Below are 15496 nucleotides of genomic sequence, written 5' to 3' on the forward strand. Positions count from 1 at the left end.
TCAAGTTCGCCGATGACACGACCGTGGTGGGTCTCATCAGCAAGAACGACGAGTCAGCATACAGAGAGGAGGTGCAGCGGCTAACAGCCTGGTGTAGAGCCAACAACCTGTCTCTGAACGTCGACAAGACTAAAGAGATGCTTGTTGACTTCAGGAGAGCACAGAGTGACCATTCTCCACTGTTCACCGACGGATCCTCTGTGGAGATCGTCAAGAGCACCAAATCTTAGTTCAATAAATTTTGACTTGATCGGTCTTACCAAGTAAATTTTAACTCATTTTAATCTCCATTTTACTAGAAACATGTGACAGCTATAAAGTGCAACCTGTTGTTCATATTGAGTTAGATTGCTGTGCTAGATTTAAGAATAAGACCACACCTAAAAATTCCAATTTCAAGAATCTTTAGTAAAGACAAAGATTTAAGTATTTAATTTTTGTCTGTTCAAGTAAGACAAATTTCTGTGAACATAAACACTTCATGAAAAGGTGTTCCATTCTGATTTATTACGTACGTAAAGTTTTGAAAAGCATGTGACCTGAGGCTGAGCTCTGATTGGCTTGTTTCGAATTTTCCTCAGGCCGCAGCACTCTGCGCTCCGGACCCGCCCACTTTTGTTGTTAGCGAATCAATATTATTGTTATATATTTTGGCCTCATGTGATTGGACCATTCTCAACGAGTCTCATTACCGCGCAGCAGATGGTCAGTTAACGGACAGGTACTGATTAATATGGAAGCAAGCGAAATATCTCGAGATGAAAGAAAATTCGGTTCTATCTTTACAAAAATAAACTTTCACAAGGAGTTCGGATGAAGAAAAGAAAAGAATCAAGGAGCTTGGACCACATCGACCCAATCTGCAAACTCAGCAGCAGTCAGTTTTTTAATGATTACCTTCATTACATTACTGATAATAAACCCACATTGAACTCAGATTCACTGATTTACAGTACAGTAATTGCATGCTTTTGGGTATTGGATATAATTATCCCAACTTCTCATCAGTGCATTGATTCAGTGACGGGATGACGTTTTGTACTGCGCATGTGCGAGCAGTGCGCTAACGTGCTAGTTATGAAAAGGCATTTCCTCCTGCCAGATTCTCACCATGGAGGAGCTCGATGATGCTGCAGTTTCCACTTTAAAAGGTTAGTCATTTGTTCAAAGTTGTTGAAATTTTATTAATTCACTCTGTTGGTCATTCTTTGTTTGAAATCGAGTTTTAATCGAATATGTTTCCCACTGGAAACCCGTTCCTGCAAACAAATGAAATCAGCTGAACATTTTACAAAGTTCAGTCTCTTTTTTGAGATCTGTTCAATAATGAGATTTCATTCTGTCCCATTTTGCTCTCCATCTTGTGGTAGTACTATTTAGTATTATTTTGTATTTTTTTTTATTATTCTTATTTATTAAAAGCAGCTTATTATTTAAATATAACCTCTTTGTGAAATCATACAGGCCAATTCAACTGAACAATCACTTCTACTGCTTTATTTTATCATTAACACTTTATAATAAACTTGTATTATTTGGCATTAGTCATCTGTATCTTTACAATGCTTGTAGCCTAGATCTTTGTCAGCAGCAACATACGTTTTTATATTTATGATGATTACAGTAACATTAGTTATTTCATTATGAACTCTACAGTGAGCATTTGTACTGTTTAATTTATTATTGTGAAATATTATAATTGATGACATTATTATTATAGATTATAATAAATATGTGTTTTACTGGTTAAATGCTGTAAACATATGTTGATTTGTCAACATGCATAAAGCATTTACTGATTTACTGTTAGTAAATATAAAAAAGTATTATATTCATATTTTATCATTATAATGTGTTTGTTTCATAGCATTCATGTTTCTGTTGGTTTCAGAAAATTGTTTATTAATGATAAAATGTTAAATGTTATTAAAAAGCTATAATAAAATGAATAGATTTTTTACGGTATATAAATTCTGCATGCAAAGAATGACCCATATGCATCAATGCTAACTAACATATTTCTACGTTTTCTAAGCTGCTAACATTGGGGAAGACATTTTACCGTCTCTTTCAAGAGAGGATATTTGATATCTCTTTCCTGGTCCTGAGCCATTTGGCTTTTGACTCATAAGGAAGAACAGGTAATTTTATATAAAATACTTGTGTATACATGTATACACAATATACATACAAACCTAGTTTTTTAGTTCAAATTAATATAGATCTCCTCTCGTGTGTGTGTGTGTGTGTGTGTGTGTGTGTGTGTGTGTGTGTGTGTATTTCAACTAGTTGAACATGCCATTGCTGTTTTTACCGCCCTGCCACTGCTCTTCCCATCCGGCTCTGCAGCACCCAAGAAAAGGGGCCCAATCAGTGAGGCTCTTTTTCATGTTCTTACGCTGAGTTTTGCTTTTGTAGTGTTATCTAATTAGCAGGTGTTTAAGAGGCCTACACTTTCAATTAAATAATGGGTTAAAAACAAGATTTGGCTACTCAAATTGCTCACCCAGTGTTAAAAATAACCTGATAAAATTACCTACATGCTCAGCCTTTGGCAAAAAAAACCCCAAACAACTCCTTTTGTAGATTGTAAATGCTGTTACATGTAATGTGAATATCTGAGTAAAACTCATCTGTTAAAGGACATTTGGAGCAGTGTGGTTGTCTGCGATGTCTTCATATTTACCAAGGTGGAGCTACGACTCAAACTGGAGACAGATGTCTCACTAATCATTCCCACTGCACAATATATTTTGCTTTTTATCCTGTTTGTAGTGTAAAATCATATTATTGGTCTTCTAGCCCTCAGAGGATCCAGATACCTACGCCCACCAGCGTGTGCTTTCCAGTCCTGTTGTGCTGGTTGGTGAGGACAACTGCATGGTGGTTATAGGTACAACTCCAGTTGTAGAATTTGAGAAATTCTATCTCCTGGCCTGTTACTATGCTTTTCACCTGACCTATCCCAAGTGTATTTTTTGTCAGCCTTGGATATTTGTTAAAGTGGCCACATTTTGGTTAATGATCTTTTAATAAAGGTTCTCAAAATAGATTGTTGTTTGTTTCTTCATTTAATTTTTTTTTTTTTTTAGAATTTGTTTTTTAGTTTTTTTTTGAGAATTGTCATCTCATTTTAGATTATTGTACATTTTGGAAAAACTCTCAAAACAAGCTCAATTTATGGTTAAAAATTCTAGTTTTAATGCAGTCTTCACTAAAATTATGCATTATTCTTGCTTATAAAAAGGCAAAACTGCAGTTTTAAGCAGGTTTGTCTACTTTTAAGACCCAACTGTATTTTTACTGACTAGATTTTAGGTCAGATATTCTTGTTAAATGGGATTTTTACTAAAATGACTTAATATGCAATGCTTAAAAAAGGAAGAAACATAATAGTTTTAAACATATTTGTCTAGTTTTAAGGTCCGATTGAGTTTATTAGTGACTAGATATTTTTGCTATTTTTAAGAATTCTTATCAAGTCAGTTTTGCTTACCCCATTGGCAGATTTTTTTCCTTGTTTTTAGCAGACTTTAACTAAATTTAAGTTTTTAGCTTGTTTCAAGAAGGGCATTTTTTTTCAGTGCATCTCCCTCCCCCCATCCTGACTGTGTTCTACAGAGGGACCATCGAGAGCGTCCTGAGCAGCTGCATCACTGCCTGGTTTGGGAACTGCACCGTCTCAGATCACAAGACCCTTCAGGGGATAGTGAGGACAGCTGAGAAGATCATCGGAGTCTCTCTCCCCTCAATCACGGACATTTACACTGCAGACTGCATCCACAAAGCTAACAACATTGTGGATCACCCCACACACCCCTCACACACACACACACACACACACACTCTTACACACCACACACACCCCTCACACACACACTCTTCACTCTCCTGCCATCTGGAAAGAGGTACCGGAGCATTCGGGCCCTCACAACCAGACTGTGTAACAGTTTCTTTCCTCAAGCTATCAGGCTTCTCAACACCCAGGACTGAACTGTACAAAACTCTCTCTCACACACACACACACACTCTCTCACCTGTGTGGACATGCACACATAACTTATATTGATCAGTAATTATTGCACTACCTCACCCCTTGTGTTTATTACATCTGCTGCTATATTTATATTTATTTCTATTTTGCACTACCTCAACCGCTGCTACTGTATTTCTGCACAACATGTTGTCAGGTCTCAAAGTTGTACATCATTTCATTTTATTTCATTTCATTTACATTTCATTGCACATGTTCTCTTTTTCAGCGCTAGTGTCCTGTTTTTCTGTGTTGTCTTTTTGTACTTATTGTTTCTGCACTGTCTTGTCTTTGCTCTGTTTGCACCTAGCTGCACACTGTGCACTTTATGTGGCTTGGACAAACTTCTGTCCTAGCTCTGTGTTGTTGTTTGTGTTTGATCTTTATGTTGTATGTTTCTGTAGCACCAGCTCCTGGAGAAACGGTGTTTCATGTCACTATGTACTGCGTCAGATATATGTGGTTGAAATGACAATAAAGCTTCTTGAATCTTGAAGATGTGCCGTTTAGTCACCGAGATTTTTCTTCATTCTGATGTGATGTGAACTTGAACTGAAGACGTGTATCTGTAATGATTAGGCATAACATTCTGAGCACTGAGAGCAGTTCAGTGGGGTGCAGACTGCAGCTCTTGTGGGGTGTTCCCGGTCTGCAGTGGTCAGTATCTATCAAAAGTGGTCCAAGGAAGGAACAGTGGTGAACTGGAGACGGGGTCATGGGTCAAGGCTCACTGATGTACATGGGGAGTGAAGGCTGGCCCGTGTGATCAGAATACACAGTGCAGGACAGTTTGTTGTGTATGGGGCTGCAGAGCCACAGACCAGTCAGGGTGTGACCCCTGTGCACCACTGAAAGCACCAACAATGGGCACATGAGCATCAGAACTGGACCACGGAGCAATGGAAGAAGGTGGCCTGGTCTGATGAATCACGTTTTCTTTTACATCACGTAGATGGCCGTGTGTGTGTGTGTCTCTTATCTGGGGAACACATGGAACCAGGATGCACTATGGGAAGAAGGTGAGCTGGCGGAGGCAGTGTCCTGCTTTGGTCAGTGTTCTGCTGGGAAACCTTGGGTCCTGCCATCCATGTGGCTGTTACTTTGACACGTTCCACCTACCCAAGCATTGTTACAGACCATGTACACACTTTCATGGAAAGGGTATTCCCTGATGGCTGTGTCCTCTTTCAGAAGGATAATGCTCCGTGACACAAAGCAGAAATGGTTGAGGAATGGTTTGATGACCACAACAACCAGTTTGAGGTGTTGATTCGGCCTCCAAATTCCCCAGATATCAATTTAATCCAGCATCTGTGGGATGTGCATCAAACAAGTCCAATCCATGGAGTCCCCACCTCACAACTTACAGGACGTAAAGGTACCACATGCACGTACCAGATACCACAGCACACCTTCAGGGATCTAGTGGAGTCCATGCCTCGATGGGTCAGGGCTGTTTTGACAGCAAAAGGTGGACCAACACAATATTATGCAGGTGGTCATAATGTTATGGCTGATCAGTGAATGCTGCTTTTTTTATTTATTTCATAACATGAACTATTCTGCAGAAAGGATCGTATAAATCTGTGTTTGGGCTCCAAGAAGGAGTATTCTCCTAAACCATGCTAACAGTCTAGCATTTCTGTACAATGTTTACATAATAATAATAATAATAATAATAATAATAATAATAATATAGTACTGTTTGTATGTGTTTAATACTAAATAAAAGTTCACTGTATGATATAGACAGTAAAAAGTGTGTTTTTAATCAGCTCCAGTTTTTTAGAACTTATCCTCAGACACACATCACAAGCTAGAGGTAAGTTGACTTTTCGGGTTGTCTGATTAGAAATGTTATCTATAACTGAATTCACACAAAATATCGAGTTATTTCTTCACCTCAAACGGTCAGTTTCTCTTTCACGCTGGCCGTCACTGTCCAGTACAGTGTGTTTGAGCTAATGCTAATTTCCGTGGGATTTTTACAGCGTCTAGGCTAAATCACTGCTTTCATAGCTTTAACGAGGATCAGGAAAACGTTATAGATAAGAAATGTAAGAAACACGACTAGATACTGTAAATATTAGGGGTTTTTTTGTAACACAATTACGAAGCGCAAAAACTCTCACAGCGAGGTTTATAAAGCGTTGCTATGGTTACGCGATCCTACCGCCATTTTGTGACATTCCGCTATAACGCGTGCGCTGTGTGTAAAATGGAGGAAGATTAGACCACCGCAAATAACACACACCAGAACAGGGTCATTTTTAACAAACTCATTTTACATCCAGGTGAAAGTGACCTCCGGTGGACAGAACCGGGATTTTTTATTATCTCTCTCCTGAACACTTAGCTTTCTGTTTTAGAGAAACGTGGAAATGTTTTAAAAAATAACACGAAATAACCATAAAATCACTGTTTCCTGTTTTCTTTTTCAGAATCTGAATAAAAATAAAAATGACAGATATTCTTAAGCCTTTGGACACACAGGTTCCTGCTACAGTTCCCTCCAGTTGGACACACACACACACACACACACACACAGGTTGTGGAGATTGTTGAATGTGGCTCAGAGCTTCAGATTAGTTTATACATGATACACCATTTCATGTCAAACAGAAAGTGATCATTTGAGGCACAGTGTTTGGAGGAACATTATCATTTGAAGGTTGTAGTTTTTCATCATGTATAGAGAGTGTACAATGCTTTAAAATACCTAACATTCACATGAGCATAGAGACATGGCATTACTCTGTAGCTCTAACTTTGGTTTTCACCGCAGGGAACAACACAGAGCACAAACCTGACCCCAGTGAATACAATCCTGTACATCTTTTCCCCCTTATGAGGTGAGTCTCTCTTACTCCGTTCATATAGCACACAGAAATTGGACATTAATTGTAAACCATATCATCAGGAGGTTAATACGTGTGCAGAGTAATCCAAATAAAGCAGCTGTTTCAACATGTGTTGCAGCAATGCCGTGGAGAAGGAGACTCTGATTTACTTTATCCAGCTCCAAGCAAATAACTGTTTCTTTAACAGTGTGGAATAAAAATTCTACTGTACTCACTACTAAAATCTGACTCCAGCTCCACACTGACCCGACAGCTCAGTCTAAGTGAGACTCATAGTTAGTAAGGCCTCAAAACTAAATAAGCCAATCAAGCAGACTAGATGAATGCAGATAAGAGATTTTATTTTGTAATCAGCGCTGACACAAGAATTGAGATGCTCACGCATGAACGTCCCAACAACCTCTCTCCGGGGAACTCCAACTACGGCCTTTATATACATTTCCCTTATCTTCCCAATGCAACACATCACTGGTTCTTTGCCTAGACAATACCACCCATCTTTCTTTTTTTAGACCTTTTAGATTCTTTTTTACACCATTATCTTTGAATTTACAACTTTTCAAATACCATTATAATTAAACTTTCCTGAATCATTATATTAAAAATTGGGCGTTTCCGCCCCCACCAGTGGGATTGTCTTTGGCCTCACTCTCGCCAATACCTCATTTTTCTTCAGGAGACAGCATGGGTAAGTTCTCAGTTCTTCAGGGGCCAACACCCTTTCTTTTATTAACTTTTACACCTCACGGATTTTCTGATTTATCCGCTGTCTTCTACGTATGTACTCTAGATATTTCGCCTGGTACCACCATTGCCATCCAGCACGCGCTGCGTTTACTTCATGATGAGCTCACTACCGCTCAAGGTACCAGTGGAGCGAAGATTGACCATAATAATCTAGGGTACGTCTCTGCCATTGATTGGTCCAAGTTTGGAAAGCCTGGTACCGCAGAGAAAGCCTGCCAGACTGACATCATTGATACAACTATTTGTTCTTCAAAGCCCTTGCAGCCTGTGTGCAAGGCCCGTGACCGGCCAACATGCCGTGTTAAACCTTATATTGTTCTTAAGCTCAAACGACCTAACGAATAAACCTTACCTGAGAACTCACTCCTGCTGTCCCCCTGATTATTTCACACATACCTCATATATATATTCTCATTTACAAAATTATCTCCCACAACAGTCATCTTCCCAACCAAGCAGAAAGCTATTTCTTCTGGAATATAATGGAATTGTTCTGCCGTCAAAATGGAGTAAGTGTCGTAGTTCGTTAAGCTACATCCCCGATACCTACAATAGCCGTGATGGCTAACGTTATTTCTTTTACAGGAAGTGATGATGTGCGAAGTCGCAGCCGTCCTCTTGAAAGGCTCCGGCTTGCTCCGGAAGAAACTAGATAAAGTAAGCAGATCACACACACCAGTATCAGCATCTGTCTGTATGTGTCGGTGTAATTTTGCAGTGTTTTTGCCAGTATCCTGCTGACCATCATGACAATGTCTGCTACAGGTCAAAGACGCTCAGAGATGGAAGGAATGGAGCCTTCCTCTGGCTCGACTTCTGTTCTCCGCTGCACCGGATGATGAGCACAGAGAGGCTGTGATTAAGATGGGAGATGATCTCGGTATGGATACACAATAATAATATTTATCTAGAATTATCATATCATGATGTGTCATGAATGTAACTGCACTGTGACCTGATCCTCACATGTATCTGCAGCCTCCAGAAATCTGATCTACCCGGCGCATATCTGCTACGTGGTGGCGAAACTGGAGCTGGGGTCGCGTAGACACTTCCAGTTGATTGGATACGACAGGTATTGTACATGTGTGTGAGAGAGAGATGTTTTTCTCCAGATTTGTGACTGACACATTGTTCTGTTTGTTCCAGTGTGCCATTTGGCCTGACGGTCTTCGTCAATCCCATCATGAGAACTGAGATGTATGAATACGTGCTGTGGCTGACCTCAGGACAGGCCCAGCCAAGCTTCCAGGTTGGAATTTATCCATTTTTATTTTGTCATGGGCACTGATCAGTCAAAACTAACTAATAGACTGAGAATTAATTAATTTCTTTTCTCTCTTAGATCTTCAAGTTGTGTGTGGCCAGCAGAAATCTTTTTTTCGGTTCACCTGAATTAAGTTTTAAATACTGTGAGGTCATCACTAGGGCAGTCATCACTTTCCCCGACAGAGTCACAAGGAGCTTGATTGAACACCTTCTTTTGGTAAGTAAGATTATTCCTCATTGTGAAACAGTTTCTAGGTTTTAAATGCAAAGCGTCGTCCTCATCACCAATCTACTTTCCTTGTCTGTCTTGTAGCTGTCTTGCAAACTGCAAAATAAAAATTCAGAAGAACCTGAGTGGCTGCTAGCTCTCCGGCAGCTGCACAGAACTACATTAGCAAAAGCTAATGTCAGTGATGACCCAGAGCAGCACATGGTGTCTACCAACCAGAGATTCAGAGTCTCTGAGATTCAGGAGTTAAAACATGATCCCCCGAATGAGCCGATCCCTGAACTCCAGCCTCCTGGTCCGGAGCAGCTTGCTGAACTGGAAGGTACGTTACACTCCACCATGTGGACAAAAACTAAACTGAACCTAATAAACTATTTGTATTGTGGAAGCTGGAAGTACAAACTCAGTCCACAACAACATGATGATTTCTGATCATTTCTCTATTTTTAATCTCAAGACTGTACTATGTACTTTAGGTACTTTAACATACTCCAGGAAAAGCTACCAAAAGAACCATTCTGTAATCTAATAACCACAGACACCACAAGTCTCATTCTTTACTGCAAGAGAAGACACTGAGCTCGATGCTCTATCTTTCCTCATTGAATTTTAATCAACTAAATTACTGTCTTTAACAGCTTTGCTTTCTTCGCGGTACCAGTTGGGAGATCTGCTGGGGAACGCATCCTTCGGCTTTGTCTTCAAAGCGGTCCGGATCGCAGATAATAAAAAGGTAAAGTTTGTAAAAAAAAAAGAATGGGTTTTGCTGATACATGATAATTGCTGTGAATTTGTATTAATTAAGCTAATCAGAAAAAATGATGCCTTTTAGAATTGACTAATTATTTCCTGTATATGTGAACAGGTCGCTGTTAAGGTCGTCAAGAAGTCCGGATTTACCACAACTATGAAAATGGTAAGTAAAGTTACTCTTATTGACTGTAGTTAAATATATTCCTCCTCACATACAGGACATCATTTCATTACCTGTCGTTTATCATAGATATTACAGGAACACAAGAACTGATCTAGCAGTCCAAACCTTTACCATTGGAACATTTCTGCTTAGCACACTTTAGATGTATTGACATCCAGCCCATGTCTGTTCTCATTTTAGCCCGGAGAGACGGAGGAGCTGCCCTCAGAGGTGGCGCTAATGAGAGTGGTGTCTGAGCCACCTGTCTGTAGCAACGTTGTGGAGTTATTGGAGTGGTTTGACATGGGCCATCAGTTCGTCATGATCATGGAACGGCCCAGTCCCAGTATGGACCTCTTGGAATTCATGGAGCTTCAGGGAGGTTCCCTGTCTGAAGCACAGGCTCGAGACATCATGGTGCAGGTGATTCGGGCGGCTCGTCACTGCTGTGAACGTGGAATGGTACACAGAGACATCAAGGCCGAGAATCTCATCATCAACCCCGAAACCCTGGAAGTGAAACTGATTGATTTTGGCTGTGGGGAATTGCTGAAGGACACTCCCAGCAAACATTTTTTCGGTAATTACACAAGAAAGAATCAGAAGGAATGCAGAGGAGAAGATTTTTAAAACGATTTTGTGACATTGCTCTCGGTGTTCTTTCTCTCTTTTGTACTCAGGCACTATATTCCTTATACCTCCTGAGTGCCTGTTCCGTGGAGAGTACATGGGGGTTCCTGCCACCATCTGGGGTCTGGGCATTCTTCTGTATCACTTCCTCAGTGGACAAATCCCCTTCATTGATATAGAACAAGACTTCAGTTATGGGTACCTGAATGCACTTCCTGACGTGTCTCAAGGTGAGTCGATGCAGAAACATGCACAATAAACTAAATATGCTAAATAGAGCAAAATGACCTTAAAATGAACTATTGATTTATTTTTATACATTTTTATCTCAACAGAGTGCTTCCAGCTGCTAATGTGGTGTCTGGATTTAAACCCTGAAACACGCCCAACATTCGAGCTCTTGGCCAGGCACGAGTGGTTTACTGGGGGCAGTTCAGGACAGAGTCCAGGTTAGACAGCGAGTAGACCTGATTAATATGATTGTAAAGAACAGAAAAACAGGAATGTGTCTCAGTTATGTAAGACTCTGATATTAAACTTCAGTCCATTTTTCTTTTCTCTTATCAGCTCAGGAGTCTTCTGTACACTAAAACCTGCTACTGAGGCCTTGTGTGAACTCTGATGGGAAGAGCAAGACGAGAAAGAGAGACCGAGATCAGAAATTCAGAATTCTGAATTATTTTTACAATGGTTACCATTCTGTGTGGTCAACTACACATTTGTGAACATTTTACACTTGTGATTTGCCTTTTGCCCAGCAGGGCTACACACACACACAGACACACACACACATACACCGCACTCTAAAATATGGCATAATTTCATGTAAATAAAACTTTTTACACTTATGCTTTTTTTTTAAACTTAATTTATGAACAATAAAACACATTTACATGAAATTATGCACCCTGCTGGACTTCCATGACCAAGCTGGCAGAGGCTGGAATGCGGGGAAGAACCTGGCGTCGTCTTAGGAGAGGGTTGATGATCTCAGGATGATCTGGGACTTTTTGTCCTCTGTGGGGCTAACTGCAGTGTCCTGATGCAGAGTGTTCATGAGAAGCACATTCCTTCTCTTTTTGGGACAGTAGGAGACAAGAGCATGCGTGTCAGTAAACACAAACTGGGAGGAGAATGTGGCCCTTTCTCTTGTCGCCAGCAGTGCAGGGGGAAGCTCTGGTTTGTTCTTTCTCACGGTTCCCACCATGGCCAGCTTCCTCCTTAGCACCTCCTGGCCAAGGACGTGAAATAGGACATGAAAAGGTGTCACAAGTGATGCTGTGTCCCTGAAAACCCTCTGTCACCTCGAGAACCACATGCTGGCTCTGATTCTTCTCTGACTGGCCATCCGCAGGTTTCCCAGTGTACAGCTGCATGTTCCAGGCGTAGCTAGTCTGGGCATCACAGGCTACCCAGATTTTGATTCCATACTTGCCATGTTTACTTGCCAGATATTGTTTGAATCCACATCGACCTCTGAACGGGACCAGGCTCTCATCCACTGTCACATCAGTGCCGGGATTATTAGCTGCAGGCGACACACCCACTTATCCCAGACCTGTCAGATGGCAGCCAGTTTGTCTCTGGCATGGCGCGCTGGTCTGGTGATGCGATCATCGAAATGAGGTGGAATGTCTTCAGCAGCAAAAAATTGCCCTCCCCATCTGAACATGCCACAGTCTGGACGTAGCCTCTTTACTGGACCGGTAGACCCCAGCAAGAATCAAAAGACTCAGATTTCCCTGTTGATCTATTTTTATCTACTTTCGTTCCAGCTATCACCATATACACGACACCCCTCCTTGTTGATCATTTCTAGTACTATCTTTTCAATTTCCTGACATAAACACCTCAAAGTTCGACTTTATGCTAACAGCATGAGAGACAGCATACCTTGTTGTCCCTCCTCTCCCGCTCTGCCCCCAACATACGGTGTCGGTTGCTTGGAGGAATGGAGGACCAGAGAATATTTCCATCTTGGGATTGGACAATATCTTTAGTTTCAGGAGGCTCCTCTTCATCACCCTCTGACACTTCCTCCTCCTCCTCTTCTGCAGGTTCTGCCTCGTCTCTCTCCTCCTCCACAGGGTCAAAAATGAGGTGAAGGGCCTGTAATGCGGTGTAGGTCCTCTTCATTTTGCTGTCTCAGAGTGAAATAAGAAATGCCCCAAGGATGCTATAAATTCAGGGGTTTTTTTTGTTTATTGTTATCTTGTCCCCAATTTGGCAAAGGCATATCTCATAGCTTTTGTTTTGTCTGGAGGCCCAATGAAATGCAATGCCCAATGCTTTGAAGTGTGTTTGACTGTGTGTGTTTGACTGTGTGTGTGTGTGTGTGTTTGACTGTGTGTGTGTGTGTAGCCCCATGTTGGTAGATCAGATGTTGCAAATCACAAGTGTGAAATGTTTATGAATTTGTAGCTTTTGTTTTGTCTGGAAGCCCAATAAAATGCAAATGTTTTGAAATGTGTTTGACTGTTTGTGTGTGTGTGTGTGTGTGTGTGTGTATATGAGGTGTGTGTGTGTGTGTGTGTAGAAGACCACAGATGCTATAAAATATATTTAGAAACACATAATTAAAAAAATAGTAATAATTAATTTAACTTGCAATGAGCATAGTATAGAACCATCCATGTCATTTTCAGGCAAGTATGTGGAAGAAAATTGTATTTTCATGCAAGGATTACTGATTTAATTCCCACTAAAAATACCCAAGACACCAAATTTACTATTCAATTAATTTAATTCAGAAAAAAAAAGAATCCACTAATCTTTTGGTGTTAATGACTGAAGATGAAATTCCCTTCTCTCCCAGCAGATGGCGGCACTTGCACTTGGTTTGTTAACAGTATAAAGAGAACGGAAATAAAGTTAGACAAAAGATTTTTTAAAAATTGCTTTTACCCTTTCTTTTGGGCAGCTGGTAAATATATATATATAGTTGAATGTTCTTATTAGATTATCAAGGAAACATTTATTTTTTCCGCCAATTTAATTCAAACTTTATTTATTTTTATATTTATTTCACATGAACTGAAATATTCCAAGTCTTCTTGCTTTTCATTTAGATCATTATGGCTCGCAACTCATGAAAATGAAACATCCAGTATCTCAAAATATTAGAATCAAAATATTAATAAGATACTTACAGAAATTATTTAGGATACAGAAAAGGCAAACATCTGAGTAAATTATGTTCATTTATGCACGTAATATTTGGTTGAGACTCCTTTTGCACAGATTACTGCATTAATGAGGAGTGGCATGGAGGCCATCAGCCTGTGGCACTGCTGAGGTGTAATGGAAGCCCAAGTTACTTTGATATCGGCCTTCAGCTCATCTGTATTGTGAGGTCTGGTGTCTCTCGTCTTCCTCTTGACAATACTCCATAGATTCTCTATAGGGTTCAGGTCAGGTGAGTTGGTCGGCCAGTCAAACACAGTAACACCACAATCAGCAAACCAGTTCCAAGTAGTTTTGGCACTGTGGGCACGGGCCATGTCCTGCTGGAAAAGGAAATCAGCATCTCCATAAAGCTTGTCATCAGATGGAAGCATGAAGTGCTCTAAAATCTCTTGGTAGATTGCTGCATTGACTTTGGACTTAATAAAACACAGTGGACCAACACCAGCAGATGACATGGCACCCCAAATCATCACTGACTGTGGACACTTCACACTGGACTTCAAACAGCTTGGATTCTGGGCCTTTCCTCTCTTTCTCCAGACTCTGGGACCTTGATTTTCAAATGAAATGCAAAATTTACTTTCACCTGAAACGAGAACTTTGAACCACTGAGTAATCTCCAGTTCTTCTTCTCCTTAGTCCAGATAAGATGCTTCTGATGTCTTAAGTTTCTAGTTCAGGAGTGGCTTGACACTAGAAATGTGACACTTGTAGCCCATTTTCTGGACACATCTGAGTGTGGTGGTTCTCGATCCTCTGACCCCAGCCTCAGTCCACTCCTTATAAAGCTCCACCACATTCTTGAATTGGCTTTGCTTGACAATCTTCTCAAGGCTACGATCATCCCTGTTGCTTGTGCACCTTTTCCTATCACACTGTGCCCTTCCAGTCTCCTTTCCATGAATATGCTTTGATACAGCGCTCTGTGAACAGCCAGCCCTTTCAGCTATGATCTTCTGTGGCTTACCATCCTTATGGAGGGGGTCAATGAGTGTCTTCTGGACAACCGTCAGGTCAGCAGTCTTCCCCATGATTGTGGTAGTGTGTACTGAACCTGACTGGGAGATTTGTGGGATTTCTACTGCATTAAAAGAGAGTTGCTCAAAGTGGAAATGAAATATTCTAATGTTTTGAGAGACGTTTTTTTCTGTAGGCCACAATTATGAAAATTAAAATAGAAAAACGCTTGGAACATTTTAGTTTACATGAAATGAGTCTAGAATATATACACTTCTCATTTTCTGAAGTAACTTAAGCAAAACATGTTGAACTTTTCCACGATATTCTAATTTTTCCAGATGCACCTATATTTCTATAGCATGCAGAAACACGTCTTCAGTTAAAGTTCACATCACATATCAGAATGAAGAAAAATCTCTGTCACTTTATCTGTGTCATGGATGTTGACTTTATAATATCTTTATATCTTCAGGGGTTTCCACACACCACGATCTCTCTAGAGTTTACACACAATGGGGACAGGGGGTGGATCTGATACTAAATTGTACCGTGTGTATGTGTGTGTGTGTGTGTGTGTGTGTGTGTGTGTAGCACTGGGGTTTTATCCAGAGTGTATTCCTGACTCATTTACTCTGTGATCCTCATGAGCATGAAGCGCGTGCAGA

At 40.5% G+C, this 15496-nt stretch overlaps 2 protein-coding genes and 1 long non-coding RNA gene across 3 annotated transcripts in view; all 3 read left to right on the forward strand.

Moving 5' to 3' along the window:
* The first annotated feature begins 245 nt into the window (after positions 1-245).
* LOC131349016 (uncharacterized) lies at positions 246-2558 on the forward strand. Its single transcript, XR_009204018.1, has 3 exons — positions 246-1151; positions 2036-2141; positions 2290-2558. It is a non-coding gene; the product is annotated as an uncharacterized LOC131349016 (long non-coding RNA).
* A 5677-nt stretch (positions 2559-8235) lies between these two features.
* Positions 8236-13043, forward strand: LOC131348866 (serine/threonine-protein kinase pim-1-like). The gene is made up of 11 exons (XM_058384055.1): positions 8236-8298; positions 8407-8521; positions 8620-8716; positions 8791-8893; positions 9224-9461; positions 9778-9872; positions 10005-10055; positions 10257-10635; positions 10736-10915; positions 11021-11134; positions 11253-13043. Exons 1-11 carry the CDS (start codon positions 8236-8238, stop codon positions 11273-11275), a joined length of 1458 nt encoding a protein of 485 aa, XP_058240038.1. The 3' UTR covers positions 11276-13043.
* LOC131349005 (serine/threonine-protein kinase pim-1-like) overlaps positions 8619-15496 on the forward strand; it is a 49346-nt gene continuing 42468 nt past the window's right edge. Inside the window, exon 1 of the mRNA XM_058384306.1 lies at positions 8619-8716. The gene's annotated coding sequence lies outside the window, so the exon portion shown is untranslated. The remainder of the gene's footprint in view (positions 8717-15496) is intronic.

Source organism: Hemibagrus wyckioides, linkage group LG29 (assembly GCF_019097595.1).
Source record: "Hemibagrus wyckioides isolate EC202008001 linkage group LG29, SWU_Hwy_1.0, whole genome shotgun sequence".
Taxonomy (NCBI): domain Eukaryota; kingdom Metazoa; phylum Chordata; class Actinopteri; order Siluriformes; family Bagridae; genus Hemibagrus; species Hemibagrus wyckioides.